Below are 27,178 nucleotides of genomic sequence, written 5' to 3'. Positions count from 1 at the left end.
TGGGGGTCATGGCGGGGCAGGGGCGCAGTGCAGGCGACTTCCAGGGCTGTGGTCACATACAGGGACCGGCCGGGACTGCACGGACAGCACCGCCGCCTTCCCACCACCTGAGTCCCAGGGCCCCTCCAAATCCACATCAGCCCCGAGTCACCAGGGCCTGGAGCGTGGCCTTCAGGGAACTGCCAGAGGGCTCCTAGAAGCCATGCAGTCCCGCCCCTGCCGGAGAGGAGGGTGCTCGTCCACACGCATGAGCTACACAGCCTGTACACGCACCCTGCCCCTGGGCCACCCTCCCCGCTGCCCGGGCTCCTAGGTCTCCGCCTGACCACACGCTCACCCAACTGCACAGATGTGCACACACACACGGTGCACGCACAACACACACGGTGCACGCATGACACATACAGTGCACACACGACACACACAGTGTACACACACACTGCACACAGAACACAGTGTACACACAACATACACGGTGCACACAGAGCACACACAGAACACGCCCACAGCACACCCAAAGCACAACTACACACAGTACACGCTCACCGTGCACACACACCACCCACACGCAGAGTACACAGGCATGCACAGGGGCTCACACCCGTGCACACACTTTATGCCTCCTTCTCCATCGGTTCTCAGTTTGTCTCCAATCGAGGCCAAAGCAGCTGCTCTCAGCCCGGGAAGGAGACACCCCCTCTGACGCTGACTTCGCTATACCGGCGTCTGTTCCTAGTGGCTTCACGGTCGTTGCGGTGGGGAGGTCCATGACGGCTCTCCCCGAGATGGCGACATTCCGCCTGAGCCGGGCGGGAGGAATGGACGGGGCAGCAGAGCCCCGAGGGGCGGGGAGCGGAGGGGAGGCCGCTGGCTGCGCGCCGCCTCTTCAATTTCCGCCTCAGATGGTCAGAGAAAACCTTATGCAACGCGGTAAAGACGGGATTCTAAGCGAGGAGCAAAAACAAACTGCTCTGAGCCCAACCCGAGCCAGGAGAGAGTCCGGCGGGGCCTCCTGAGGCTGAGCATCTGGGCCCCGCGGGCCCCGCGTCGCGACTCCTGGGGGACACCCCGAAGCATCTCCCACAGTAACGAGCTGCGCAAGAGCAAGCGCCAGCGCCCCCGGAAAGACCCAGGAAGAGGTCAGACACGCACAAGCGGTCCCGCACACGCACACGCGTGAGGCCCAGCACGGGGATAACGAGCACAGAGCGCGTCCACACGACCGCGGGAAGCACGATGCCTCCCTGTGTGAGGACTTACAAGACGGTGACGAGGCCCTTCACAAACACACGTGTCTGCCTCAACGCGCCGCGCAGGGCAGCGCCCCGCCCCGGGCACGCGGGCCGGGAGACCCGGGCTGTGGCTCGGAGTCCGTGTCCACAGACCCTACAAACCACGGAGCACGGCCGGCCCATCCCCAGACCGCGGGCCGGAGTGTGACGGGAGCCGGTCCCGGGCCCAACACGACTGCAGCAGCAGTGACCTCCACGCGGGCTCGCTCTGACACACAAGTGTGGCCTCGCCGTGGCTTCACGGGAGTCGGAGGTTGCACACGTCCGACAGGCGCACGTCTGACTGCGGGCTCTGATCCTCCTTCATTTCAGGCTGACGAAGCTCCCTGGGGGGCCGGCAGCGTCCGGGGCCCCACCACCCGGCAGGCACCCTGTCCCTGCCCCCACGACGGACAAGCAGCACCCGAGGACAGCAGTCCTGTGAGCTCAGCCACCACCCCGGGACAAGAAGCCTCAAGGAGCTAGCGGCTCACTCGGATGAACCTTCTACGGGGAAACATGAGCATCTTGCCTTTTGCTCCATAAACAAACACATTTGAAAAAAGAAAGTTCCACTGGGTTATGATGGAGAAATCACACACATATTTTTTTAAATGAAGTTTCCTGCCCACATGTGCACAAGGCTCGGGAACTGTGACGAATGTGCTCTGAGCGACAGCGACAGCGGCTGCTCCCTGCTCCCGGCACCGCCACTCGGCGGCCTCTGAGGCCCACGGGGAAGCCGCGCATGAGCGACGCACCACCGGGCGTGGGAGGTGCGCAGCTGCTCGCCGCCGGCTGTAAATCTGGGTCTGCTGACAGTTAATGTCACACGTGTCACCCCACAGCCCCGGACTGCTCCCGGCCTCAGCCCCAGGAACCAGCGGGGACCAGGCTGAGGGGCGCAGCCGGCGCAGGGGCGTCAGCGGGCAGCGGCTCCCTCCCCCTGCCTCCCGGTGCGCAGGGACTCGGGGCTGGGGAGGACACTCGAGCCGGGACAGGGCTGGCCACGGAGCGGGACTTGGGATTGTCACCAAAAGAGGAAGAGCTCTTCACAAAGGGGTGGACGGAGCAAGGGATGGACGACCGCGGGCAAAACGTGTGCTTTGACCCAGCCCGTGCCCCATGTGCAAAAATGGACTCGGAACCAGTCTTGGATAGAAGTGCCAGACACCAAGTCACATGATGTAGAAGGAAACATGGGAGAAAACAATTGTGATTTGAACCAGTTTCCTTAGGTCCAACACTAAGGGCTGGGTGGGGGTGGGGCGACTGCAGGGTGGGGGTGACTGCAGGGGTGGGGGTGGAGTGACTGCAGGGGTAAGGGGGGATGACTGCAGGGGTGGGGGGGATGACTGCAGGGGTGAGGATGGGTGACTGCAAGGGTTGGGGTGGGTGACTACAGGGGTGGGGGGTGACTATAGCGGTGGGGGGTGACTGCAGGGGTGGGGTGGGTGACTGCAGGGGTGAGGGGGGATGACTGCAGGGGTGAGGATGGGTGACTACAGGGGTGGGGGTGACTACAGGAGGAGGAATGACTGCAGGGGTGGGGTGGGTGACTGCAGGGATGGGGGGATGACTGTAGGAGTGGGGGTGGAGTGACTACAGGGGTGGGGGTGGGTGCCTGCAGAGGGCACAGAGGGAGTTGAGGCTGCGGGGATGGTGCTGGATCAGCACTGGGGGCACACGCGTGTGCCAAAACCCCGAGAGCTGCAAGGCCCAGACCCAAAGCTCATGGACTTAGAGCAGAAATCAGCTGCGGGCCTGAGCGCTGGACAGCACGGCCACCGCGGGGGACGGAGCCAGGCTGAGTCAGAGACGGACCCTGTGGGGACCCAGGGCCAGCGAGGAAAGGGTTGTGTGTGGGGTCACCAGGTCGGCAGAGCCTCCTTTTGGGGCGAGCGGTGAGCACACTCCGTGCACGGGCTGGCGAGGCGTGTGCACCGTGGGAGGCCAAGGCAGGAGTCACAGATGGGGCTGGAACGGATCCTGACTGGTCGGCCTGGGATTGGGGTGACCTTGTGGACTCACGGCTTCATCCCAGGTGACGGACGATCCACAGATAGATGATGGATCGATAGATGATGGACAGATGGACAGACGGATGGATGGATGGACGGATGTGTGACAGATGCAGAAATACGCACGGGCGTGGGGGTGCCTGAGTAGCTCCACGCTGCACCCCCAGGGCGGCCTAGACATCATGACCCGCCCCCCACTATCCAAGGGGTCGGCTCCCAAACACCCCCCGCCCCCTGGCAGCAGGAGGAAGCACTCCTTGGGGCAGGGACGCTTGACCCGGGAGCACCCTGGGGGGGCAGGTCAGGAGGTGCTGAGCCGGGGTGGGCGGGTGCTCGGTGGTGCAGGTGGGACAGTAGCAACGGTGGGCGGTCACCCAGAGAGTGGATTAAAGGTGCTGGCGTGAACACCTGGATGGAGGAAGCGATGGCGGGACGGGCACGGGCTCCCCAGAGAACGGAACGGAGCAGCAGGAACGGGCCCAGGGAGGCCTGTCGGGGAGCCGCGGTCACCAGGACCTGGGAAGGCCCGTTGGGGAGTCGCGGTCACCGGGACCCGGGGAGGCCCGCCGGGGAGCAGGGGTCACCAGGCCCGGGGAGGCCACTGGCAGGCGCCAACCACTGTGCACAGAAGCACACGGAGAAATGGGACACGCGGCCTTGGGGGCCTCTGCTCCAGGTAGTTACCAGGTGGGACGCGGCCCACGGAGGCAGAGCCCGGCAGGTGCTCCGTCACCAAGTGCTGGACGTTACCATCCCCCGTGATGAACGTACGACATCTCACGGGGTGAGTGACCCTGGGCCACAGCATCGCCCCAGCCCATCCGGCTCCTTCCCGCCATCAGAGAAAGGGCTGGCCCTGGGGCCACTGCTCACGGGATCTCACGGGGGGGGGGGGGTCGGACCTGCTGGGCCTCTCGGGGCTCACGGGCCAGCTGCGGCGCTCAGAGCCGGCCCTGGAAGGCAGCCCGGGGCCGCGGCCCGCAGGTGTCCAGGGCAGGTGTGGGTGGGGTGCAGGTGTGGGCCGGGGCCGCTCGCCCCACGACGCCTGAGAGGTGGCTCTGTAGCCCGTGCACCCCTGGAGTGCCCTGGGGCCACGCGCGTCCCGGGGCCCGCGGCAGGCTGACCACAGGCCGTCACGCCTCTTCAACGGAATACGCGCCACTCGTACTACGTGAGCGATAATGACCGTCACCGTCCCCTTTCTGAACAGGCAGTGGAACAGCGTCCGTTGTCCCGGCGCCCCCTTCACCCCGGCGTCTGAGGCCCAGGGACCCCGACGAGGAGGGGCTCCCCGAGCGGCCCCAGGGGGCCCAGCACCTCGCTCAGCCTCCAGCAGCGCCTCAGCAGGCCCCCGTAAGCACCGCAGCTCAGCCGTGCAGCGCCCTCCCGGAAGGCGGGGTGGGCAGCGCCGGCCGGTGGACCCGCGGGGGCTGTTGCCCTTGGGACAGCCCTTCACGTCGGGAGATGAGGCCACCGTCGGACCTTGAAGCTCAGGGACATCCGCTGGCACACCCTCAGGGGCCTGGGGGAGTGTCCTGGGTCCGGGCGAGGAGGCCCCCCCGGGGTCAGCACAGGAGGGACCCTGAGGACCCGCCCAGGGATGCCCTCGGGGTGCGGGGGGCAGACTCTGGGCAGGACTGGTGGTGGGATGTGAGCAGCCCCGCCGGTCTCCACTGGCCTGGACAGACACCGGGGCTCCCACTGCAGGCAGGTCCCAGTGGAGCACCCCACATCTCCGCTGGGACCACGCCGCCCTAAGCAGGCTGACGAGGCCAGAGGTGGTGCGGCAGTGACATGCGAGGGCCCCGAACAGCGGGGAGGGGAAACCCGGCCTCCCGTGGACGGACACAGCACTTACCTGCGTGTCACCGGGATGTCGGGCTCCCTTCTCGTGTCTGCAGGACACACTACGTGGCTGCCCTAGCCTCACGGGGCAGCGCGGGCCCCCCCAGCCGGCCGCAGCCCACGGCCTCTGCGGTGCCTGGGGCTCTGCATCCCAGGACAGCCAGGCCCTCTTGTCCCACCGCGCTGCTCCGGGCGGCTCAGGCTGGCCTGGAAGGCTGGGGTTGACGCACGGTGGGGCAGCAGCCGCCGCTGTTCCCAAGCTGACAGCGTCATAAACCAGGCAGGGACACGCTGGCCAGCAGGTGTGCAGGACCCCAGCAACCGGGTCCTCCTAGGCCACCCGAGGGGTCGGGGGAACCATCCTTGGAACATCCTCCGTGACCCGTCTGGGCTTCCCTGAATGAAGGTCGCCTCTGCGGCCACAGGCTTCGGGGTGTCATTTTGCGGGGTGCCTGCCTGCGTCCTTTCTGACGGGTCCATCTGAGACGTGTGTTGCGCTATCAAGGGGCCGTGAGGTGGGAGTGTAGGGCTGTGGACGCTCCTGCACAGAAGCGGCTCTTTGCACCTGCTCAGCAGGGAACTTATGCATCCCTGTCACCGGGATTGGGCGGCTGCGTCCCGAGGAGGGACCCAGGGTCCGGCAGCCAAGACCAGGCCTCTTCCAGAGGAGCCCCAGTCAGAAAACTAGTTCTAAAACTGGCTCAAAAGAGGACAGTGGCCCGCTCAGAGGTGCTCAACGCCCCCCTTTCTCCCTCCTCTTCCTCGACAGGACGGGGTCCGCAGACACCAGATCCTCTTGGGGCTTCAGGGACGAGACGGGGCGTGGGATCTTGCCGCCCGGGCCCCCGCTGCTCTCTGGTCCAGCTGGGGGCAAGGGGTCTGGCTCCTCTGGGGGCTGGAAGAAAGGAGACGTGGGGCACACGTCAGGGAGGCTCCTCCGGAGGGGAAGGGGCTGGAGGGGGGCTGGAGGGGGCCTGGGGGGCAGGGGAGGTGGGGTCGGGGGAGGGGGAGGATGCCGCTGCCCCAGGGGAGCCTCTCCCGCAGCCTGGGAAGGGCCGGGCATGGGCCGAGCCTGTCGGAGGGAAGCAGCGTGCGGCCCTGGCAAAGCCACAGTAACGACGCCACGGGGAGCACGAGCGGCTTCAGGGCGGCCCGGGCATTTCTGGGCGAGTGTTAGCGTAGGCCACAGGGGAGCGCGACAAGACAGAGAGGGCCGCAGGGACTCGGAGCACATGTGGGCCTCTACCCGGGGGAAGGCCCCCTCCGGGTCCTCTCCTTCCCTCGCACCCTCTGACCCCCAAATCCTGGCCCTGGGCCGCCCAAGGGCTCTCAAGGCTGCAGGGGGGGACCTTGGAACAGCAGCCCTGTGGGGGGGGCGGGGTTAGCCGGGACCGTCCCCAGAAGGCGCCAGCGCCAGCCCAGGACATACTCACCCGGTCGGGGCCAGGCGAGCTAAGACCACAGAATGAAAGCTAAGGAGAAAAATAAGAACAAAAATAGAAACTGAAAAGGGATGGGGAGGGCGGGGACGTGGAGGGGAAGAGAGAGAAAAAGAGTTTGTAGAGCTCTGGCGGAAAGGAGACACAGACAGAACAAGACGCCTCCCCGGGCACGGAGCCTGGTGCGCTCGCCGGGGGTGTGGGGTGCTGGGGTAGGGAGGGTGTCGGGGTGCTGGGGGGCCCCCAAGAGGGTGCTGGGCATCCTGGGGGGACAGGCCAGAAGGGTGTGGGGCATGCTGGGGGCGCGGGAGGGTGTGGGGAAGGTGTGGGGCACTGTGCTGGGGGGGGTGCGAGGGTGCTGGGCATCCTGGGGGCAAGGCCAGGAGGGTCCCGGGTGTGCTGGGGGGCAGGAGGGTGCGGGGTGGCCTGTTGGGGTAGGGAGGGTGCAGGACATGCTGGGGGGGCCCCGAGAGGGTGCTGGGCGTCCTGAGGGGAAGGCCAGAAGGGTGCGGGGCATGCTGGGGGGCAGGAGGGTGCTAGGGGTGCGAGGGTGCGGGCATCCTGGGGAACCCCGGAGCACAGGGCTGCCCCCACACCCCTTGGGCGCCCTCCACCCGCCACCCCTGCTCCCTCCTCTGCGGGAGCTGAGGCTGGGGTCTGGTGAGGGACGTCCGAGGGCAGGGCCGGGCTAACCCAGCGCCCCGACAGGCCTGGTGCCCCCACCAGTGAAGAGCCGGTAGCCTGGAGAGGTGGGAGCCCGAGGCCGCCCCTGGGTTGTGGGGTTGGGGTGGGGAGGGGCGCCAGCCCACTCGGGGACAGGAAGGCAGAGCCACGGGAACCAGGAATTCACATCAAAGGAATTCACGTCCAGGGTTTAAAATCCAAGGAGTTAATACAAACTAGGGCTCTTGCGTTAAGACGCAAAGGGAAACACGTTTATTTGCGGGGGAGAGACTGCGCATGTGCCGTGAGGCTGGCGCCCTGAGCACCCCCCCCCGCCCCCCAGGGCCCAGTGGAAGCTTCCAGCGCGTCAGCGTCCACAGGGAAGCAAATCCTATTTGCAGAAACAGCTCTCTGCTTCCTCCCTGCAGGGTTCTAGGGGCGGCTCAGGGCGCTCCCCGCACCCCAGTCCAGGTCTGCACAGTTACCATGACGACCGCTAGGCAGACACCGCAAAGGCCGGAGAAGGGGGCAAGGGTGGGGGGGCTGCCCCTGGGGGGACCTGGGCTGAGCAGGTGTAGCCCTGGGGGCTCCTCGGGGAGACGAGGCAGGGAGGTGCGGCCTCTCTCGGTGGGGAAGGCAGCTGGTCATTTGGGGAGATCCACCCACAGGCAGGACCGACCCAAGACCGGACATCAGCGTGACCACGGAGATATTAAAACACCCCTAAACCTGCGATGCCTGGGGGGCTCCGTGGTTGAGTGTGTGCCTTGGGCTCAGGGCGTGACCCCGGGGTCCTGGGATCGAGTCCCACATCGGGCTCCCCGCAGGGAGCCTGCCTCTCCCCCTGCAGGTGTCTCTGCCTCCCTGTGTTTCTCGTGGAAACATCCGTAAATCACAAAAAGAACTGCCCCAAACTGAGCAAACCCCACAAGAGGCAGGGTTCCCTCTGGGGCACCTGAGTTTGGGGAGCCCCACGTGGGGCTGTCACTGTGAGTGGACAGAGCACCTGTGACTCCACGCCTGGCAGGGCGGGGGCTCCAGGAAAAGCGCCAGCCAGCCCAGCCCCGAGCCCCAAGCTGCGTGGCCCCAAACTCACTGCACGCGGCGCCGAGTGTCCTAAGCCCCCAAGGAAGTGCGTTAAGGACCGGAAACCAGAGCCCGGGGCTGCACAGACGGCCTGCTTCCAAGAGGGAAACCCAGGCTTTCGGGAATTTGATTTTTAGTGGTGGAGAGTGGAGAAGGTGAAGGTGGAGAGATCCTGTACTCCAGCACGGCCACCAGCACGACAAGGACCCGAGGTCCCTGCGCAGTTCCCAGGGCTACAGCGGGGAAACTGAGTCCGCGAGAGACGGGACGCGGCCCCTGCGAGGTGGCCCAGGGGGCCATGGCCTCGGTCCTGGAACCGCTCCCGTTGGCCAGCGCCCCCGCCCCAGGGCGCACTGACGGCCACGCAGGAGCTCTCCGCGCACCCAGGAGACAGAACAAGCCCCCAAAGCCGCGTGCCTGTTACCTTTTCTTCCAGTTCCTTTATTTGTCTCTTCTGACCTTCTATTCTTTCCTCTAACTCTTTAATTCTCTGCAACGGTAAAAGGGGGAACATCAGAACCCAAGCTGCTCGCTCACTTAGGCGGCGGACGACCACGACCGTCACAGAGCCGCTGCCACGCCGGCCCGGAGCAGCCAGAGGTCTCGGTCTCCTCTCCCCGAGACGGCTCGCTGCCCGCCAGCCATGGCTGAGCAGGGTGGCAGCTTGGCTCGCCTCAGTTTCCCTGCTGGAAACAGCCTTCCCCGGCCAGCCGCTCTGCTCCTCCCGCCCCCTCCAACCTCAGATCATAAACCACGTGCTGGAGCCCCAAGGAACCGATTCACGCCCTCCCCAAATGCCACCACAGCAGCACCAAGAGCCGCCACGAGGGTCACGGAGCCAGGCCCAGGGAGGACTTCGCGGTGCGTGACGCCAAGGCTTCACCTCGGCATGCCGGGCCCACTAGATGCCCTGTACGCGCCCCCTCTGGACACGCATGCCACGCCTGGACCCCGGAGGCAGCCGAGCTCTGGCCGCAGCCTGGCTGATGGAAGGACGCGCCTACGGGTAGCAGCCCTGGCGCTGACCCCCCGAGCCTGGCAGCGAGTGTCCCGGCAGCTGACTGGTCTCCGGTCAGACGTCGCCCACGGATACTCATGGTAAAGCTTGTTTGCTGATTTATCTGACTTTGCAAGCTGAGCTTTGTGCGCAGAGGCCCCCTCCAGGCCCCGCGGTACACAGGGCGGGGGCAGATCTGCCACACCAAGGCTGTCCGGTGTGCCAGGGTCCCTCACCTACTGTTAGAGATGGACAGGCCGCGTGGGCCTGAGGTCCTAAAGTGCCCAAGGTCAGGGCAAGGCCAGCGGCTGCCCCCAGCCCCGGAGCTGCTGCTTCCCAGACCACACCTTCCCCTCGTCCTTACGGTTGAAGGAGGGCGCACTTCAGAGACCCCGCGGCCAGGGGTCCCAAGAGAGGGGATGTGCCACCCAGAGGCTGGTCTGCTGGGGCAGGTAGCCTGGCACAGAGCCCGCTGTGGGGCGTGGCTGCTGGCGAGCACACCCTGGAGGAGTGGCTATCGGAGGGTACATCGTGGGGACGTGGGGACGTGGCCATTAGAGGGTATATCATGGGGGCGTGGCCATTGGAGGGCACCCCTGGGAGGGCGCGGCCTGCGAATCTGGGATGCGGCGGCCAGCCCCCCTCGGCCCCCACCCCGCTGGCCCCAGCCCCCCCCCCGGGCCCCCACCCCACTGACCCCCCCACGGCGCACCTGCTGCGCCAGCTGTAGCAGCTCCATGCGCTCCCGCAGGATCTGGGCGTCCCGCTCGCGCAGCTCGCTCATGACCTGGCGCTTCCACTGCTCCACGGCCACCTTGAGCTTGTCGCGCTCCTCCTCCGACAGGATCTCGGCCACCTTGGCCCCCGCCTCCTGCTGCAGGGCGTCGTACAGCATGGCTTCCAGCTCCAGGATGTGCTGCGGGCGGGAGGGAGGCGTTACTGTGGGCTGCGGGTGAGAGGACGGCCTGGGCCTGACCCCTGGGGCCTCGGGGGCTGCGGGCGACCCCGCACAGAGGCTGGTTCCTCCTCCACCCGCTTACCCGACCGCCTGGAGAGCGGAAACCCAGTCCCGCAGTAATTAGGCCAAGAGCATTCACTTCTAACGTTTGCGAGTGCAGTGACCCTTCAGGGGCAGGTTCCCGGCTCATGCTAACGCTGGGGAGACCGGGGACCAGAGTAGGGGGCGGCCCGAGGGACGGCGGAGGGCCCGCGGGGGGAGGCCTCTTCCTCGGCTCTCGGCCTTCCTCAAAGCCTGGGGCTCCGCGGGAAGAAGGGCAGCGCTCACAGGGCTTTGTCTGATGTAAGGACAGAAGTGCGGGGGGTGTCCTGGACTTCCAGCGGCTCCCCGGGGGAAGCCAGGCCACTCTGGGGTCCTCAGTGCCACCCGTGGTGGGGAAATCGTGTCCCCAAGAAGGTAGGTTCGGGACCTGGTCCCTGGAACTTGGCCTTATTTAGAAGGAGGGTCTGCAGGGGGAATGGGGCTAGGAGGAGGTCGTAAGGGATTGGCTCGAGTCCCTACAAGGAGAAGGAGCTGGAGGCAGTCCCAGAGGCCTGGGCGGGGGGAGCCACGTGAGCGGGGAGGCAGAGGCGGGGAGACACCTGGAGCCCCCAGGAGCTGGACGAGGCGGGAAGGACCCTCCCCTGGGGCCTCGGAGGGAGCACGTCCTGGCCCCACTCCTGGATTTCTCCTGGCCCCCACTCTGGGAGAGCACCCCCTCTGGCGCTGCCCCCTGCCACCTCCAACAAGCCTCACCTGCACCGGCCGCGGGCCCCGTGTGCCTACTGTGCTCGCGGCTTCATCACTTCCACCGTCCGGGTGATAAACCCCCAGAACACCTGCACTCCTGGTGCCGGTTCCTTCAGCCCAACCTGGGTTAAGACCCCCCCCCATGAGGCAGCAGCTCCTATTAGCCCCAGGTCACGACACATGTCGGGTCAGTTTGCACAGGGTCCCGCTGGGGACAGCCTGGGCCCAGACCCCGCAGGGGGCTCCAGAGTCCAGGCCTCACACGGTCCCTGGACTCCTGCTGCCCCAGAGCCAGGAGCCTCGGCGCTCACTGCAGACTTAGGGGAAGGACTCAAGTCCCACAGATCCTCCCCCAACAAGAACACCCCAGAGAAGCTGACCGGCCGAGTGGGAGCCAGGCCCTGGGCGCCCCCACCCCCAGGCAGGGGCAGAAGGCCGACGGGGCCGCGGGCCGTGAGCAGGCCGCTGACAAGGAGAGGGCTGCGGGGGGCGTGGGGCTCCCGCACCTTAAGGAAATCCAGTGCACGACCCAGAAGCCACCAGGAACCAAAGCCAGATGACCCCTGGGCTGCAACTCAGCCGCCCGCGTGCTGACCCTGCTATAAACTCCTCCGGATTTACCAGTTTGGTCTGGAATACACTCGTAGCTCTGTCCTCGGGAAATTTCCCTGATGGGCTCCTTGGACAAACCACGATCTTAAACTACAAGAAACCCAACCTCCCATCAAAAGATGCAACCTCTTCAGGAATGAAGGCTCTTTCTCTTCAGGCAAAATGATCATGAAAAGTCCTTGAGCTTTAGTAGACATTTTAGGAAATAAGAAAAAGAATGAAAGCCTTTCGACTTTAGATTTTATCGTCCTTGACAGCCACAAAATCACCTGTCCCCAGCTGTCACAACCAGCTCACAAGTCCTCATCAGAGCCACTTCTTAGAGCAGAAGATAAGCCCAAGCATTTAAAAATAAATAAATGCAGCGGAGGGGGGGGGGCGCTTAGCCTGTAGCATCAGCATCAGCAGCACAAAGGCCTCACAGGAAGCTGGAGGCAGGTGCCCGGCCCACCTGCCCCCACCCTGAGTCCAGCCGCTGGCCACCTGCGGGGCTCCCCTGGGTGCACAGCCTCGTCGGAGGCCTCGGGCAGGAACAGCCAGGTGGCCACCCCAGGGCGGGACCATCGTCTCCCCTTGACGCCCCAGCCCTGGCCTTGCGTCCACAGAGCAGGGAGGGTGTGGTGCCTGGGCAGGCGTCCGCAGCCCTGCAGCCCCCCAGGGCGCCCCACTCTCTGGGATGCGGGTGCGAGTGTGTGCCCTACGCGGCCCTGTCTCCGACCCCCCACACCGCCCCATCTCTTCTGCACTGACGCCACTGAGCTGTATCCTGAGTGGGGCCCCTGGGCCCAGCGGGGAGCCGTCCCCTCCTCCGCGCACCTGTCTGGGATGCAGGTCCGGAGCACGGGGAGCATCGGTGGGGGCGCTCAGGGCTGTCCACCTGCCCCCGGATACTGCGAGCATCCTCGCCCCCCACACCGTGGGCCGGAAATGTGGGTCTGGCACACGTTTCTGGGAAGGGCCGTGAGCACCGGGTCGGCTCTCTGAGGCCACTGCCCCCCACCACCCCCTGGATGGCTGCTCACGTAGGTGTCCCGCGGCGATGGCTGGCGAGTGGCCACCGTCACCACCACTGTCACCAGCAGCAGAGCCCGCCCTCAGTGGGGGCAGAGCCTCGCCTCTCGGGGCCCGGGTGCAGGTCACAGAGACCTCACGCTGCCCCCCTCCAGGCTGGGCAGCCCCCCGCGCCCTCCGCACAGCGACCTCGTGCTCCGAAGCACCCAGAGGGCGGCCGCTCACACCCCGACTTACCACACAGGCCGTCCCTGGCCTCACGGTCACTTCCAAAGCCCTGGCCTTTTGGCCGATCCTCGGGCCGCCCGTAGGGGCCCTGGACGGCTTCTCCTGAACTGTGCCCTGACACGCTCTGCTCTACGGACCCGTGGCCGGAGGGAGACAAAGTCGCGCGGGGCAGCACCGCGCAGGGAGGTGGCATCGGCTTAGGGTGTAAGTGATGCTGTTGGAAGGGGGGCTTCCCGCCTCCAGGGGGGCTCCCTGCCGTGCGCCTCCGCGGGGTAACCCGAGCCCGGGACGCTCTTGAAGCCGAGCCAGCCCCAAGCGCAAACGAGAGGTCACTTCTCAAACCAGTACCAGCGCGGACCGTGTCTCAGCGACACAGACGTGTCTACAGGGACTCCAGATCCCTGCGCTAACCCCCAGTGGGGACACCCCCAGGTGTCAGCGAGGACAGCGGCTTCCCACAGGCCAAGCACGCGGGCAAAGGCGGGTACAACTTACAGGCTCGGAGTAGCAGGTGCACACAAGGGGAACCCCCAAGAACGTCTCTAACAAACATTCAACTGTGCTCGATTAACTCATAGATGAGGACGTTTCAACGAATCCTATTTCTTTTTTCTTTTCTTTCTTTTTTTTTTGAATCCTATTTTCTCAACTCATCTTAAATATCCATTTGAGTCCTGCCTTCGCGGGGCGAGGTGCTTGCTGCCGGCGCAGTAAGGCCTCCTCGGACCTCGCCGACCCGGAGACAGAAAGGCAGGCCCGAACCCCTGAACACGCGGCCGGTGTGTACACAAGTTTCCCCCATTTCTACCCCAAATCTGAGGCCCCCGCCCCCGGCCGGTCCCGGCAGCCGCCCGCGCCTGACCTTGTGAGCCTGGTCCAAGGACTGCTTCCTGTAATCCAGCTCCTCGTCCAGGTAGCCCTTCTGCTTACTGAACAGCTCCTGAAACACAAGAGGACCTGCGTGTCGGCCTCGGGCACCCACCTGGCGACGCCCTGCTGCGGACACAAGGCGGGCGCCCACCAACCTTCTCACTCTCCAGGTCCACCATCCTCCGATGCAGGGCCGACTCGGTCTCTTCGATCTGCTGGAGCCACTGGACACAAACCGAGAGAGCAGGTGACGGTGACCTCTCGGGTGGCCACCAGAGCCACCCCACCGTCCCCGGGCGCCACGGATGGCCCAGGCGTGGGCGGGGTGGGCGCTGTGCGCTTGTGTGCTGGCGGCCGGTGCCCGGGCCAGGGGTCGTGAGCGGGGGTTCGGCGGGAACAGGTGCACCTGAGCACTCAGCCGCGGGCCCATCCCCTGCACCCTGCCCCCAGGACGCCCTCTCCTTCCTGCTGGAGGTCCAGGCGCTGACCGTGGGCCGCCCAGGCTCCGGCTGGGGGTGGGGGGCCGGGGCCTGCTGTGGGCAAGGTGCCCGGGTGGGCCGGACAGCCCCCAGGGGAGGGTCCTGGTGGGGTGAACAGGAAGCCAGTGGTGCACAGCCCCACTCCACTGCCTGGCCTTAGGAGAGGGAAACTGAGGCAGAGTTGGCCTTGAGACGAAGTCTGGCTGCTGTTATAAACACGGGTGGCGGGTGCCGTGTGCCCCGCGTGGGTGGGACCTCCCGCGGCCCACAGGATTCACGGACCCCCCACCCCACGCCCCAGGAGCCCCTCCTCCGAGGACGGCGCCCTCTCCCAGCGGAGCCCAGCCCTGTCCCCAGAGCGGCCACCAGCTGCCATTACCTTTTCAGCCAAGGTCAGGACCGTCCTAGCTTGGATGACGACCACTTGCTCCTCGTTGGTCAGATTCTGCACCCAAAGCAGACAGGGGTGGTCAGGGGCGGGGCTTGCAGAGGCACCCAGATTGAAATGAGGGTGTGAGGAGGGGTGCCTGGTGGGGGGCGCCTGGTGGGGGGATGAATCGGGGTGCCTGGTGGGGGTGGATGGGGGTGCCTGGTAGGGGGAGAGTGGGGGCACTTGGTGGGGGGAGTGGGGGTGCCTGGGTGCCGGATGGGGGTGAATGAAGTGAGAGTGATGAGGGGCACAGGGGTCACAGGTAAGGTCACTCTTACTGAATTGGCCTCCTGGGCTCTTCAGTCCCCTTTACTCTCACCTGGTGACTCTGATGTGCCCCCTCCCGCCCTCCCACTGCAGGTGCTCAGGACACTGTGAGTCCTGCTGGGGCAGTGGGGTGGGGCGGCCTGAGACAGGCCGCGGGGATACGGTGTCCCCAGCGTCCCTCGCCCACATCTTCGTGTAAGCCAGCCCTCTGCCTACGCAGCCTGCACTAGTACTGGTTAGAATCCCGCTTAGGGACGTGGGGCGGGGACCTAGTATTCCTGGCTGTGAGATGGCTCGGGTCCCTGGCGTCCTTGCCTTTTCTCTGCATGTCGTATTCGTGCCTCTTCCACGGGGCCCCCCGGGTGGTCTGGCTGAGTCTGGCTTTGGGGCCCACGAGCATCTCGAGGCTACAGGCACTTTACCCGCTCAGACCCTGACTGCCACCTGCATGAGCACCGGGCAGGGCCCGGCTTGTGGGGAGCTGGTGGGGGGCGGAGTCCTGGGAAGCAGAGAGCAGAGCAGGGCAGAGCCTGCTGGATCCCTGAGGTGGAGGACAGCCCCCTACATCCCGGGACCCCCTGGCTCAGGGCCAGTCTGCTCGGAAAGCCCTCCATCTGGGGTGTGAGCTCCCCCAAAGGCAGGGTCTCTCACGGAGCCCCACTCCTGTAGCAGTCAGCAGAGGTGGGAGCCAGTGACCAAGCGCTGTAGGCATAGAGGCAAGCTCTGCCCTGGGGGCACAGGGCACCCCGACAGCACAGAGCGGGGCTGGCAGGAACCCCTCACACCCCCGGCTCCTGGGAAAGGCGGTCAGGTGTGCTCCCTCCTCCCAAGGCCTAAAGGGACCAGGGAGGCCGAGCCAGTGGCTTCGGGAAGAACCTACTGGGACAAGGTTACACTGGGCTGGAGGACCTGCAACGTCCCACTGGGTGAGCAGCCTGGCCAGGAGGTGACGACACCCCGATGCCCCAGCCTGGGCAGAGTGCCTTCTGCTCTGCCTTCTTGGCCTCTGCTCCTCCTTCCCTGGGTGACCGGTGCCTCTGCGGCCCAGGGACAGTGGTGGTGAGTGGTGTCCCCTGCCGGGGAGGATGGGCGACCACTCTGCCCTGCCAGCCCCTGCTCAACTCCAAGGGCCCTGACTCCTGAGCAGACCGAGGTATGGGGTTCAGGTACCCACGTAGCCAGTTTGGAGGCTGTGGCCTCTCTGGGGCCGTCTGTGCCCAGCAGCCACAGGACTCGTATGCCCTGGCTGTGAAGGTAGTAGGGCCCAGGCTGTCTCTGTCACCTGCTTCCTCAGCTGGGCCACTCCGAGCTCCAGGAATGAATCTGTGGGCTCAGGCTCTATGGGGCACAGTCCTGGGTCATGACATGCACGTGAAGTGCGCCCCATGCTCATCTGTGACCACGGAAGGGACGCCCTCTAGGCCCGTCAGTCAGTAAGAACTGCCGAGCTTTCCCCAGGGTCACCTGAGCATAAAACCTGAAGGTGTGTCCTCTGGTCCCTGAGAGCCCCTGTCCTCATGCTCTGAGGCCATGTGACGGTTCCATAGCAGTCCTGCCCACTGGTGCTCTTGAGTAGGCAGCTACAGAGCTGGGGAGGGGCCCTGAACTGAACTGGACAGAGCTAGGCTCATCCTACATCAGCTCTGTGACCTGGGCAGGTGTCCTCTGGGGCCTCAGTTTTTCCAGCTGTGAATCAGAAGGTTAACCAACATGGTTCCCAAGAGCCCATGATGGGGCCTGATAACTCAGGGCTGGACCCCATCCCTGCTATTGGCTAATGCTACCTCCACCTACAGCCCAGAGAGAGCACGGGGTCTGGGAGGGGGCAGATAGCACCAGTGGAGCCTCCTCCCCACGCTATTAGTGGGTAAGGAGAGAAGCGTCCCTGCCAACTCAGGGCCCTGCATGTCACAACTGCCAGCGAGAACAACCTGGCCCGAGAAAATGTGTGAGCACCTGGGTTTTGGTGTGAGTGTGTGAGTGTGTGTGTGTGTGTGTGTGTGTGGAGGGGTGTGTTTGCATGCATTTTTTTCCTCTTTTTTGTCATCTTCTACTTCATGAAGTGTACTAATTTGACTAAGTGCCTGGTTCTTTCTCAAGAGTAGTGACCAGGACGGGAAGCCCAAGGTGTCTTAGGACAAGCTGTAGACTATACTTATTAGTATACCTTGGGGAAAAACTTCTGGGTGGTGGAGTGGGGCTGCCTTCTAGCACAGATGAGCTGCTTGTTGGGCAGGGAACTCAACAAAGGCAAGATGATGGAAAAAGGGCTGACAGAAGATGGATGGTGGATGGATGGATAGTGTAGAGTGGATGGAGGATGAAAGATGGATGGAAGATGGACAGAGGATAGATGGATGGATGGAGGGTGGATGGATGAATGCATGATGGAGAATGAATGGATGAAGGATGAAGGACGGATGTATGAATGATGAATGAACGGATGGGTAATGGATGGATATGGATGGATGGAGGATAGAAAATGGATGATGGATGGAGGATGGAGGGAGGGATGAAGGATAGATGGAGGATGAATGGAGGATGGATTGATGGAAGAAAAATGGAAGATGAAGGGTGGATGGATGGATGGAGGATGGAGATTGGGTGGAGAGATGGATAAATGGAGGATAGAAGATATATGGATGGATGGGGGATGGAGGGAGGTATGAAGGATGGATGGATGGATGGATGGGTGGATGGATAATGAAGTACATGTAGGTAGAGTATGAAAGATAGGTGGAGGGTGGATGGATAATGGAGGATGAATGGATGGTGAAGGATGGATATACAGAGGATGGATGGATGGAGGATGGAGAATGAATGGATGGAGGATGAAAGATGGATGAAGGGTGGATAGAGGATGGATGGATAGAGAATAAAGAAGAAGATGAAGGATCGATGGATGGAAAATGGAGTGTGGACAAATGGATAGAGGATGGATGGATAGAGGATGAGGAATGGAAGATGAAGGATGGAGGATGGATGGATAGATAGATGGATAAATGGAGGACAAGATGGATGGATGGGGATGGAGGGAGGGATGAAGGATGATGGATGGAGGGATGGAGGATGGATGAACAGAGGATAGAGAGAGGGATGAAGGATGGAGGAAGGATGAACGGATGGACAGAGGGATGATGGTTGGAGGGTAGAGGTGGAGGGAAGGACAGATGGATGGAGGACGACGGGGTAGTCACTCCGTAATCAGCACCCTTCGAGGAGTTTGCTGTAGAAGTTGGAATTGTGCCCGAGACAAGATTGGCAGATTATTTATGGTCTCCACCTCTCCCCCCAAACCAAGGACATGGGAAGCCCTGAGGTCTGGGATGTCTAAGATACCGGAAGGGGCTGCAGCCCCACCCCCATCAGGGTGTGGAAAAGCTTGACGACTGGCAGGGATTCCGGAAACTGAGAGCGTGTGTCCAGAAGCAGCATTGCTGGCGGAAACGGGTGTGCACAGCAGAGGCTTCCCCATCCTGCAGCGCGGAGGCCCGGAACCCCGAGCCCAGGGTGCTAGTGGCCACCCAGCCAGGCTAAGGAACGACATGAGAAAGGGGCAGGACTGCTCCCGAATTCCAGGGGCCGGCCCAAGCAGCTGTGGCCGCAGGGGGGCGCGGGCGGGCGGCAGCGGTGACATGCACAGCAGGACTCATGGGGGTCCCCGGACCCGGGGGCTGGCGAGGGCGAGGGCTGGCGTGAGGAGGCATGCACAATTCAGGAGAGCGACATACACTTACGGCGTTATCCCCCAGGATGTCCAGCTGCTTCATCAGCTCTGTGACCAGGATGTCCTAGAGCAACCACAGGGGTACGGGAGGTGAGCGCCAGCCGGGGGGATGGGTGTGCCGGGGGGGATGAGTGCACAGAGGGGGGAGGATGGGTACAGGGGAGGGGAGGATGGGAGGGCGGAGAGGGGATGGGTGCACGGAGGGAGGATGGGTGCGGGGGGGGGGGGGGGGGATGGGTGCACAGGGAAGGGAGGCGGAGGAGGATGGGTGGGTGGGTGGAGGGGGATGGGTGCGCGGAGAGGGGCCAGTTTACCGTCACGCCTTCGGCCTCGCAGTAGGCCTGGAGGGGGCTCTTCCCTTCCGCGAAGGGGGTGTGGTGGAAGTTGATGGCCGGCGACTTCCTCTCCCTCTCCTAGGACAGAGCAGGAGACTGGGCATGGGGACGATGCCTCTGCCCCCGCACCCAGCGCCCACACCCCTGCACCCCGCACCCCTGCACCCCGCACCCGTGCTGCACCTCACCTCGAGCTCCAGGATCCGGAACTCCAGCAGCTCATTTTGGTCCCTCGCATCCTGGACCTCATGTTTTAACCGACCCTCTTCTACTTCCATTTGTTTAATCTGTAAAATAAGGCAGGTGAGGTCACGTGAGGGCGACTCCTCGGCCTTCCTGACGGCTTCCGGCTCTCGTGGGGACAGCTGACCCGCCGTGGCGCCCAGGGCCCGCCCTCCAGCTTCAGTCCACGTGGGTCCACCCTAGTGGGAAAGGGCGAGTCCCCACCCCTTGGCTAATCGGGGTGCGGGCAGGGGGTGAGGAGCCCTGGAAGCCCCCGGAGAGGCGCGGAGCCCGGTCTGAGCAGAGATGGGAAGAGAAGAGGCCCGTCAAGGGAGAGGAGGTAAGAGGCCCCCGTGCGGCCCCGCCGTGGCCAGAACCGTGCTTGGAGCCCAGGCTGGCCCGGGGCCTGAAGGCGCTTCGCTGTCCGACGGCGCGGCCATGGGCTGCGGCTGCCTGGGCCCTTCCAGAGCTGTCGTTACTGATGAGGGGATTGTTTGAACAGAGTCAGGAGCAGGTAAACCTGACGTGTGAGACGCACGCCTTCCAAAGGGTAAGCGCGATGCATCCTGGGGCACGTGGCCCGTTGAGGACAGGGAAGGGTGGGCCAGAGGGGCGTCCGCTGGGGCACATGGCCCGGGCCATCCCCCCTGAACTGAACATGGGGAGCTGAATGCCCTGCCTGGAAGCTCAGGGGCGCTCGGTGGAGACGGATCCAGAGGCTCAGCACCCAGCAAAGTGCAATTAGGGGCAGGTCCCTCCCATGCGGCACAGCTAAGGCCATGGGGCAGCCCCCACCCGGGATGGGACCCCGTGTCCACGGTAGCCAGAGAAGAGCACAGGTTTAAAGTGTGCACCCGGGGCACCTGAATGGCACCATCGGTGTGAAGTATCTGCCATCAGCTCAGCTCATGTCATGACCCCAGGGTCCTGGGATCGAGTCCCGCATCGGGCTCCCTACTCAGTGGGGAGCCTGCTTCTCCCTCTCCTCCCCACCCGTGCTCGCTCTCTCTCACTATCTCTGTATCTCTCTCTCTCTCTCCCAAATAAAGTGTGCACCTAAGCATTGTAAGCGTGCACAGTGTTTGTACATGTACATGAGCATCTGTGTGCGCACACACATGTTCAAGTGTGTATGGATGTCTGCGTACCTGAGTGTCTATGCACGGAAGTGCTTCAGTGTGCATATAAGCATCTTTGTGTGCACACAAATGTGTGTGCTCTGAAGCATGTAAGTGTGCAGAACAGTGTATAATGAGTTTGTGTGCACACAAATATTTATGCATACGTGTATTTTGAGGAACACAAGCATTTATGTGCATGTGGGTGCTACGTATACAAGTGAGCCTTTAAGTGTGCACGTAGTGTGTAAGTGTGCTCAGGGTGTGTACAGAAAAACACGAACACATGTGCACACGAGTGAGTATGCATGTGAATGTTATGTGTGCACACGTGCATTTCCTCGCACACAAGTGTACGTGTGCACAAGAGCACCCCAGAAACAGCTGTCCTGATTCAAGACGGACCCGGAGGGTCCACGGGAAGCTTGCAGGTGTCACTCACGATTCAAGACCTAACGGCAGCCAGAGCCGGGACCCGGGCGGGACCGATGGCTTCAGTGGGGGGTGACGGGCTTGGGTCAGAGGCTGCCGCTGAGTGGGGAGCAGGGTCACGGGGTGCCCCTAGGGCCGGTGGGGACGCGCTAGCCGGCTCCTCTCTGTGAGCTGTGGCTGCCCGCCCTCTGCCAGGCCGGACGGGTGGCTGGTGGCGAAGGGCCCCGCGGCGTGACGACGGCGTGACGATGGCCACAGCAGCCGGAGCCCCGCTGGCCTTTCTGCCTCGGACACGGCGCCCCCGCTCCCGCCCCATCCCCAGCTGCCCGGGGGCCATGTGACAGCCGTGCACCGTCCGCGGCCTGCAGGCTGCCAGCGCCGCCCTCAGCACAGCCCCAGGAGCGGCGGAGGCGGGGTGGCGAGGTGGGGGAGGCCCTGAGTGGACGCTCAGCGCCGGGGGGCAGCGCGGGCCGGGCGGCTCCGGGCAGGGGCTCGGGACCCACGGGAACGGCCAGCAGAGCCCCAGTGGGGGGCACAGACTCGGGACTACGGCGTGTGGGAGCCTCCCGTGAGCCCGAAGCCAGGAGCGCCACGGCCGGGGCCACCGCCAGGAAGCCCTGGTTCCGCCGCACACCCTCCGCTTGCTCAGCGGTGTGGGAAACTGAGGCCCGGCGCCCGTGACCCGCAGCGGACCTCTCCCCAGACTAGGGTTCCCAGGCTCCCCGAGGCCTCTGGGGGGTGAGGCCAGCGCTCTCGAGAGGGCAAGGCTGCCCCGGCGTCCCCTGGGCCTCGGCGGCCACACGAGCCCAGACGCGGCCACGCACGCGGGGCCGGCCGGCTGCAGAGGCGGAGGGTCGGCCGCCCCCTCGGGCGCAGGGCTCCCCGCTCCGGGCCGGGACCTGGGCCCTACCTTCTCCACGAGCTCTTGGTTTCTTCGATACAGCGCTTGCTTCTCTTCAATCCACTTCATGTCCTTGAAAACAGAATTAAATCGGAGAAATAAAGGCCCGCCAGGGGGAACCGCGAAGCCAACGGTTAAACCACAACCCAGCAGAACGGAGGATTCAACGAGAGGACCCGCCCCCCGGCTTCTGCAACGGCCCCTGATGACGTCCACGACGTGCGGGTGAAAGCCACCACCTCGCCCTCTGTTTCCTGGGAGGGGCCTGGACAGGGCGCCGGCGACGCAGCCCGGCTCCCGGTGGGACCCCTTGCGCCACCGCGTGGACGGTGTGGTGCCACGCGGATGTCCTGGGTCCAGGGACCTTGGCACGGAGCCGGCAGGAGCAGGTTCCCTCGGGGGCTGTCCTGCGAGGTCAGACCCCGGTGGGAGCACGTCCTCCTGCACGTGTCCGGCCACCCCGCCGCTGCGCTCCCGGGCACTCATCAAGTCCAGGCGGGGTCCATGAAGGCCGTGCCCAGCCCGGCTGCCGAGTGCGGTGGCTCTGGGAGTGGGCGGAGAGGCAGCAGCGTGGTGGGGCGCGAGCCAGCCTGCGTGTTTCAGGGAAAGGGGCGCAGGTGCCCACACAGCATCCCGGGCCACACGTGCTCAGGCGGGGGTGTTGGCAACGTGACCCCGTGTCATCTGGGTCCTCCCCTTGCTCATCCTGCTGCCCGCCCACGAGTTACCACACTGAGGACCACCATGGGTGTGCACAGGACTCGGTGCTGAGCCAGGTGCTCCCCCATGCACACCCTCCCGGCCCTTCGCGGATGTCCCCCAGCCCTGTGTGGGGTCCAGCTGTGGCTGTGCCATCCTGCAGGTCAGAGGCCCATGGCCACGGGCGAGGATGCCCTCCCCCAGTATTTGAAGAGCCCAGAGGTGGTGATGGCCACGGCGGTGGAGGCGTGACTGGTCACCTCCAGGGGTGGAGGGGACACAGGGTCTGTGCAGGTCAGGCCCGCTGGAGGAGGTGTCGGCCCTTCCCCTGATATGTGTGCCTCGCGGTTTCTGCATGTCTCACTGGGGTGCCAGTCTTCAGGGTGAGCCCCACGCACACCCACGGACACCCCCTCGTCGAGGGTCTGTGCCCCTCAGGCCCCCTCCGTGCTGGCGGGACTCGGCCCCCACTCCAGCCTCCCGGGACCGGGGCTCCACGCCCTCACCTGCCCCTGCTCGGCCAGGGTCTGCTCCAGGTCTTCGATCCGCGTCTGCGCCCTCTGCACTTCCGCTTGTAGCTGCTCACGGGTCTGTAGCACGGGAGGACACATACGTCAAACTTTCTCTCCGAGCCAGGGCGGCCCACAGGGACGGAGGCCCCCAGCCGGCCTCTGCCTCCGCCTCCGCTAACGGCAGGGGCCATCCCCTGGCAGGTGGCCGTCCCCTGGCGGGCAGGGCAAGCTGGGCAGAGGGGAGGACGCTGGGGCTCGTGCGAGACAAGCAGCCTCAGTTAGGTTGCGGGGAGGCCCTAAGATTCACTCTCAGAGGTTATTAGGGGAAATCTCCGCTGACGGGTCGGAACAGCTGACGAGGGTGGCAGAGTGCTGCTGGGCGCTGCCCGGGGCTTGTTCCTGCCTTGGGGCGACACTGAGGACACAGGCAGGGCTCGGCCACCTGCCCGGCACAGCCCAGCCGCCCTTCCCACCCACACTGGCGCCCCTGCCAGTCCTGGGGCCCCTCGTGCTCCGCATTCTGTGTGCACCTGCCTTCCTGGCCCACCGGCCCCTGCAGATGCCCCTGCAGTGCCCCCAGAGGGTCTGAGCCACAGGACACTTCATTCGGACCAAGCTCCTGCTCCCCGGCACCCACAGAGCATTTGGGCCAGCTGGGCCGGGGTCGGGGTCCCTCAACTTGAGGAGGGCAGGGTATCCCCCCGCCCGGCCCTGGGTTCTTCTCCGGGTGGCTCCACGGATCCGGCTCTCCCTCTCCGGCCCACATGGCCCTCCTCCCCCCAGGGCCCTGACACCCGCCCCCCCCCCATGACCAGGGCCACAGTGACAGAAGCGAGGCTGGAGACAGTTCTCAGCAGTCTATTTGCCAACAGGGCGTAGGCCCAGGGACTCGGGGCAGCGAGGAGGGGACCCCACTGACCCTGCGCTCTGGTTCCCAGAGTCCACGCCCAGCCGGCCAGCCAGAGTCTCAGACCCAGCCGACAGGCCCCTCGCCCTGTGTGGCTGGGGACACGGTTGGTCCCAGGCCCCAGGGCAGCTGGGCAGGGAGCCCTCCAGTCTACAGGGACGCAGCCCATCTCCCTCTGCTGGGCATCCTCTCTGAGCCACAGGGCGGGGGGGGGGGGGCTCAGGGAGGGGAGGGCGCAGCCTAGCGAGGCCGGCCGTCGGCCCCGTGTCCTGCCTCTGGTGGCCGGGGCATGAGCACTGGCCCAGGGTCCAGGGAAGCAGGGGCAGGAGGGGGACACGTACCTGCTCCCAGCAGGGCCTGCCTGGTGAGGCTCAGGGTCAAGGTGGGGACAGCACCCGAGCTCGGAATTTATTAGATGAATGAATAATCTCAGCGAATTTCAAGAACCGAGCTGCCGCGCTGGCCCTTCTCCGTCTCTGCGCCTCGACTACGCGAGAGCTGCCCCGGGGCGCCACTGGCAGGCCTGCAAGGGGGCAGGCTTCACCTTGTCCACCAGCCAGTCCCCGGAGGGGACGCACACGGCTCGGGGGGCGGGGGGGCCGCCACTCACACCCGACCCGGGACCGCCCTGGCAGGTCCCACCCCCGCCGGGCCGACCGCCAGCGCTGCTTCCCGACCACTGGCTCTAACTGCCTCAGCGAGCAGCAGCAGCCCCGACAATAACCGTGGGAGTGAGGGCTCGGCCCGGAAGGTGAAGCGATGCGAGTGTCCCTGCCAAGGCTGGGGGTCAAGCGGGGAGGAGCCCAGCGGGAGCCGGAACGTCGTGGAGTGGAAGTCACTTAGACCTTAACTTCTCGCTCGGCGTCCAGCGTCCCTCCGACCTGCTCCTGCAGCAAGGCGTAGGCCCGCTGCAGAGCCTGGTACTCCATGGTCAGCTGCCGGAACCTCAGCTCCGTCTCCTCCTTGGCCACGCCCTGGGCAGGTGCAGAGAGACGCGGCGTTACCTGCGGCCCCGGAGGTGAGCCCCGAGCCCCCAGGCTGAAAGGCCCCCTGGCTACACGGAGGCCAGGGTGAGCCGCACGGCCGGCAGCCAGGCCAGGGGCTCGGCGGAGCGGGTGTCAGGTGAGCCCTGGGCCTGCGAGTGCATGTCCCCCGCCCCACCTCACACTGCAGGCTCCCTTCCTGCCGTGAGGCCCAAATGCCTCCTCCGGCTACGAGGACACCTGCTGCCCCAGGGAGACGGGGGGGGGTGGCTGCCTTCCCGGGGCGCCACCGTACCCCAACGTGCTGGCTGCTCCAAGACCTAGGCCTAGCTCTGACACGGAGGGTGGCTGTGTCCCAGAGTGGTCGGGTCCAGGAACCCTAGCCTGGCCCCAGCTCCCCCCGCGCCCCGAGGCCACTGGAGCAGCTGCGCTACAACGTCTGGTCTCCAAGCAGGTGCATGGCCACGGGGCCACCCACCTGCATCTGCCAGGGGAGGCCTCACCCTCCAGCGCCTCTGGGCCTGTCCCGGCCGTGGACTGCCGGCCACTCCTTGACCTTTGGCCCCAGAGGCCGAGCCGGTCAGACCCAGCCAAGCACAGGCCTCCCCCCACGTGCGGGGCTCCGACGGCCGCCTGCATTTGGGGTGGTTCCTTCCAGAAGAAGGACGGTGGGCAGGACGGGCTGGTTGTGCTTTTGTCAGAGGCAACACTGCTCCACACTGTTTGGTGGCCCTGACGTCCACCTCGGCGGGGCCCCTGGCGTTGGTGCCGAGCTCCCCACACGGCGTGGTTCAGCCCCTGGAGGGGCAGGGAGGCCCCGTACCACCATAGGATGGGCACGGGCTCAGCGGCGGGGTGAGGGCTGAGCGGGTGCAAAGGGACGGACGCACGGGCGGCAAGCAACAGGGAGCACTTGTCACGTGCGGGATCCCAGGCCCGGGGTGCAGCAGGGAGGCCAGCCAGCCCACCCCCACGCCACGGGGTCCCCGCCCCCGCCCCCGCCCGGCCAGAAGCCCCGGGGGAAGCTACCTCCTCCAGGTCGTCGTCAGGGGTACACGGGGTCTGGTCCGTCCGGTCCGTTTGGTAAGAGATGGAGGAGCCGTCGGATTCCAGGGAGGCCTCTTCGTCATATCCGAAGAAGGTCTCCACCACCACCGGCTTCTGACCGAAAGGAACCGAGTCAGCCCAGACGTGGACCCGCGTCCCCTCCTCGCCCCACGTCCACCTCCACTCCGTCCAAGTCCCTCCTGCCGGTGTCCCTGACACTCGCCCTGACTCCTGGCCCAGACGGTCACCGGAGCCTCCTGGGTCCTCCTTCTGCCAAGACCCCAACGGGCCCCTTCACGGTCCAGCCGTGCAGGTCGTCGGTCACCAAAGTCGGAGGGGACTGTGGCCGGCGCTCCACGCCTTCGTCAACCAACATCCTGCCCTTGGCCACCGGCCCGTCCTGATGGCTCTGGCCTTTGTCCCATTGCCTGGCGTCTCCCCAGTCCTGCCTCATGGAAGCGCCCGCCCTCCTGGGCCTCCCCCAGCTGGTGCCCTCGGGACGGTGCGCGGCCAGGCTGGCTCCCGGCCTCCAGAAGCTCCCTAAATGCGCTGCAGTAACCCTGAGGGGAGAGAGCGCCCAACGCCCGTCCCCCTTCCTCGGGCCTCTCGGGACCAGCTGAGCGGCACTGGTGGCCCCGGAGCCTCTCCAGCCGGCGTGAGGACACCCTCGAGCGTTCAAAAGTCAAACAAGAAAACACACGCATTTTGCATAAAGCAGAGAGTTCCCCGGGGAACATCTCCTGAACGTTCTCTAGTGAAAAGCTTACAGCTGTCGACAAGGATTGTGGGGCAGCCCGGGGGGCTCAGCGGTTTAGCGCCGCCTTCGGCCCGGGGCGTGACCCCGGGGTCCTGGGATCGAGTCCCGCGTCGGGCTCCCTGCATGGAGCGTGCCTCTCACTCTGCCTGGGTCTCTGCCCCCCCACTCTCATGAATAAATAAAATCTTTAAAAAAAAAAAAAAAAAAGGAAAGGATTGTGCTTCAGACTCCCGGGGCGCAGGTCTGCCCGACGGCCGGGGGGCGGGGGGCCAGCGGACACTGGTGCAGCGGAGGCCGGGACCGCGGCCAAGGGCAACGGGAGTCTCACCCCCACGCGGGCAGGGGAAGGCCGCCCGGGCGAACCCTCCTCCCGGCTGTCAGGAATCCTAACCTCTCTGGGAAATTTAGAAAAGCAAGAAGGTAGGAGCTTTAAATCTAAAACCATGGAGTACTGATTTGGGGCTCGTTCTGCTTACTGTACGGTGGCAATTTTTAGAAATAATGAGGTCATCCTCTCTTCACCTCCAGAGAGAAACTCAGTCACGTGAAGTGGCTTCTAAAAACACACACTT

At 65.0% G+C, this 27,178-nt stretch overlaps 1 protein-coding gene across 1 annotated transcript in view; it reads right to left on the bottom strand.

Moving 5' to 3' along the window:
• Window positions 1-5,957: 5,957 nt before the first annotated feature.
• JAKMIP3 (Janus kinase and microtubule interacting protein 3) overlaps window positions 5,958-27,178 on the bottom strand; it is a 37,725-nt gene continuing 16,504 nt past the window's right edge. Inside the window, exons 9-22 of the mRNA XM_055346288.1 lie at window positions 25,832-25,960; window positions 24,665-24,793; window positions 22,907-22,990; window positions 21,711-21,773; window positions 19,217-19,315; window positions 19,008-19,106; window positions 18,704-18,757; window positions 14,649-14,714; window positions 13,946-14,014; window positions 13,783-13,860; window positions 10,035-10,238; window positions 8,750-8,815; window positions 6,571-6,640; window positions 5,958-6,032 (exon numbers count right to left, since the gene is read on the bottom strand). Of these exons, the coding sequence (XP_055202263.1) occupies window positions 6,590-6,640; window positions 8,750-8,815; window positions 10,035-10,238; window positions 13,783-13,860; window positions 13,946-14,014; window positions 14,649-14,714; window positions 18,704-18,757; window positions 19,008-19,106; window positions 19,217-19,315; window positions 21,711-21,773; window positions 22,907-22,990; window positions 24,665-24,793; window positions 25,832-25,960 (1,191 nt within the window). The 3' untranslated portion in view covers window positions 5,958-6,032; window positions 6,571-6,589. The remainder of the gene's footprint in view (window positions 6,033-6,570; window positions 6,641-8,749; window positions 8,816-10,034; window positions 10,239-13,782; window positions 13,861-13,945; window positions 14,015-14,648; window positions 14,715-18,703; window positions 18,758-19,007; window positions 19,107-19,216; window positions 19,316-21,710; window positions 21,774-22,906; window positions 22,991-24,664; window positions 24,794-25,831; window positions 25,961-27,178) is intronic.

Source organism: Nyctereutes procyonoides, unplaced genomic scaffold (assembly GCF_905146905.1).
Source record: "Nyctereutes procyonoides isolate TBG_1078 unplaced genomic scaffold, NYPRO_anot_genome, whole genome shotgun sequence".
In the NCBI taxonomy this organism is placed as follows: domain Eukaryota; kingdom Metazoa; phylum Chordata; class Mammalia; order Carnivora; family Canidae; genus Nyctereutes; species Nyctereutes procyonoides.
This window is presented reverse-complemented; position numbering and strand designations above follow the sequence as displayed.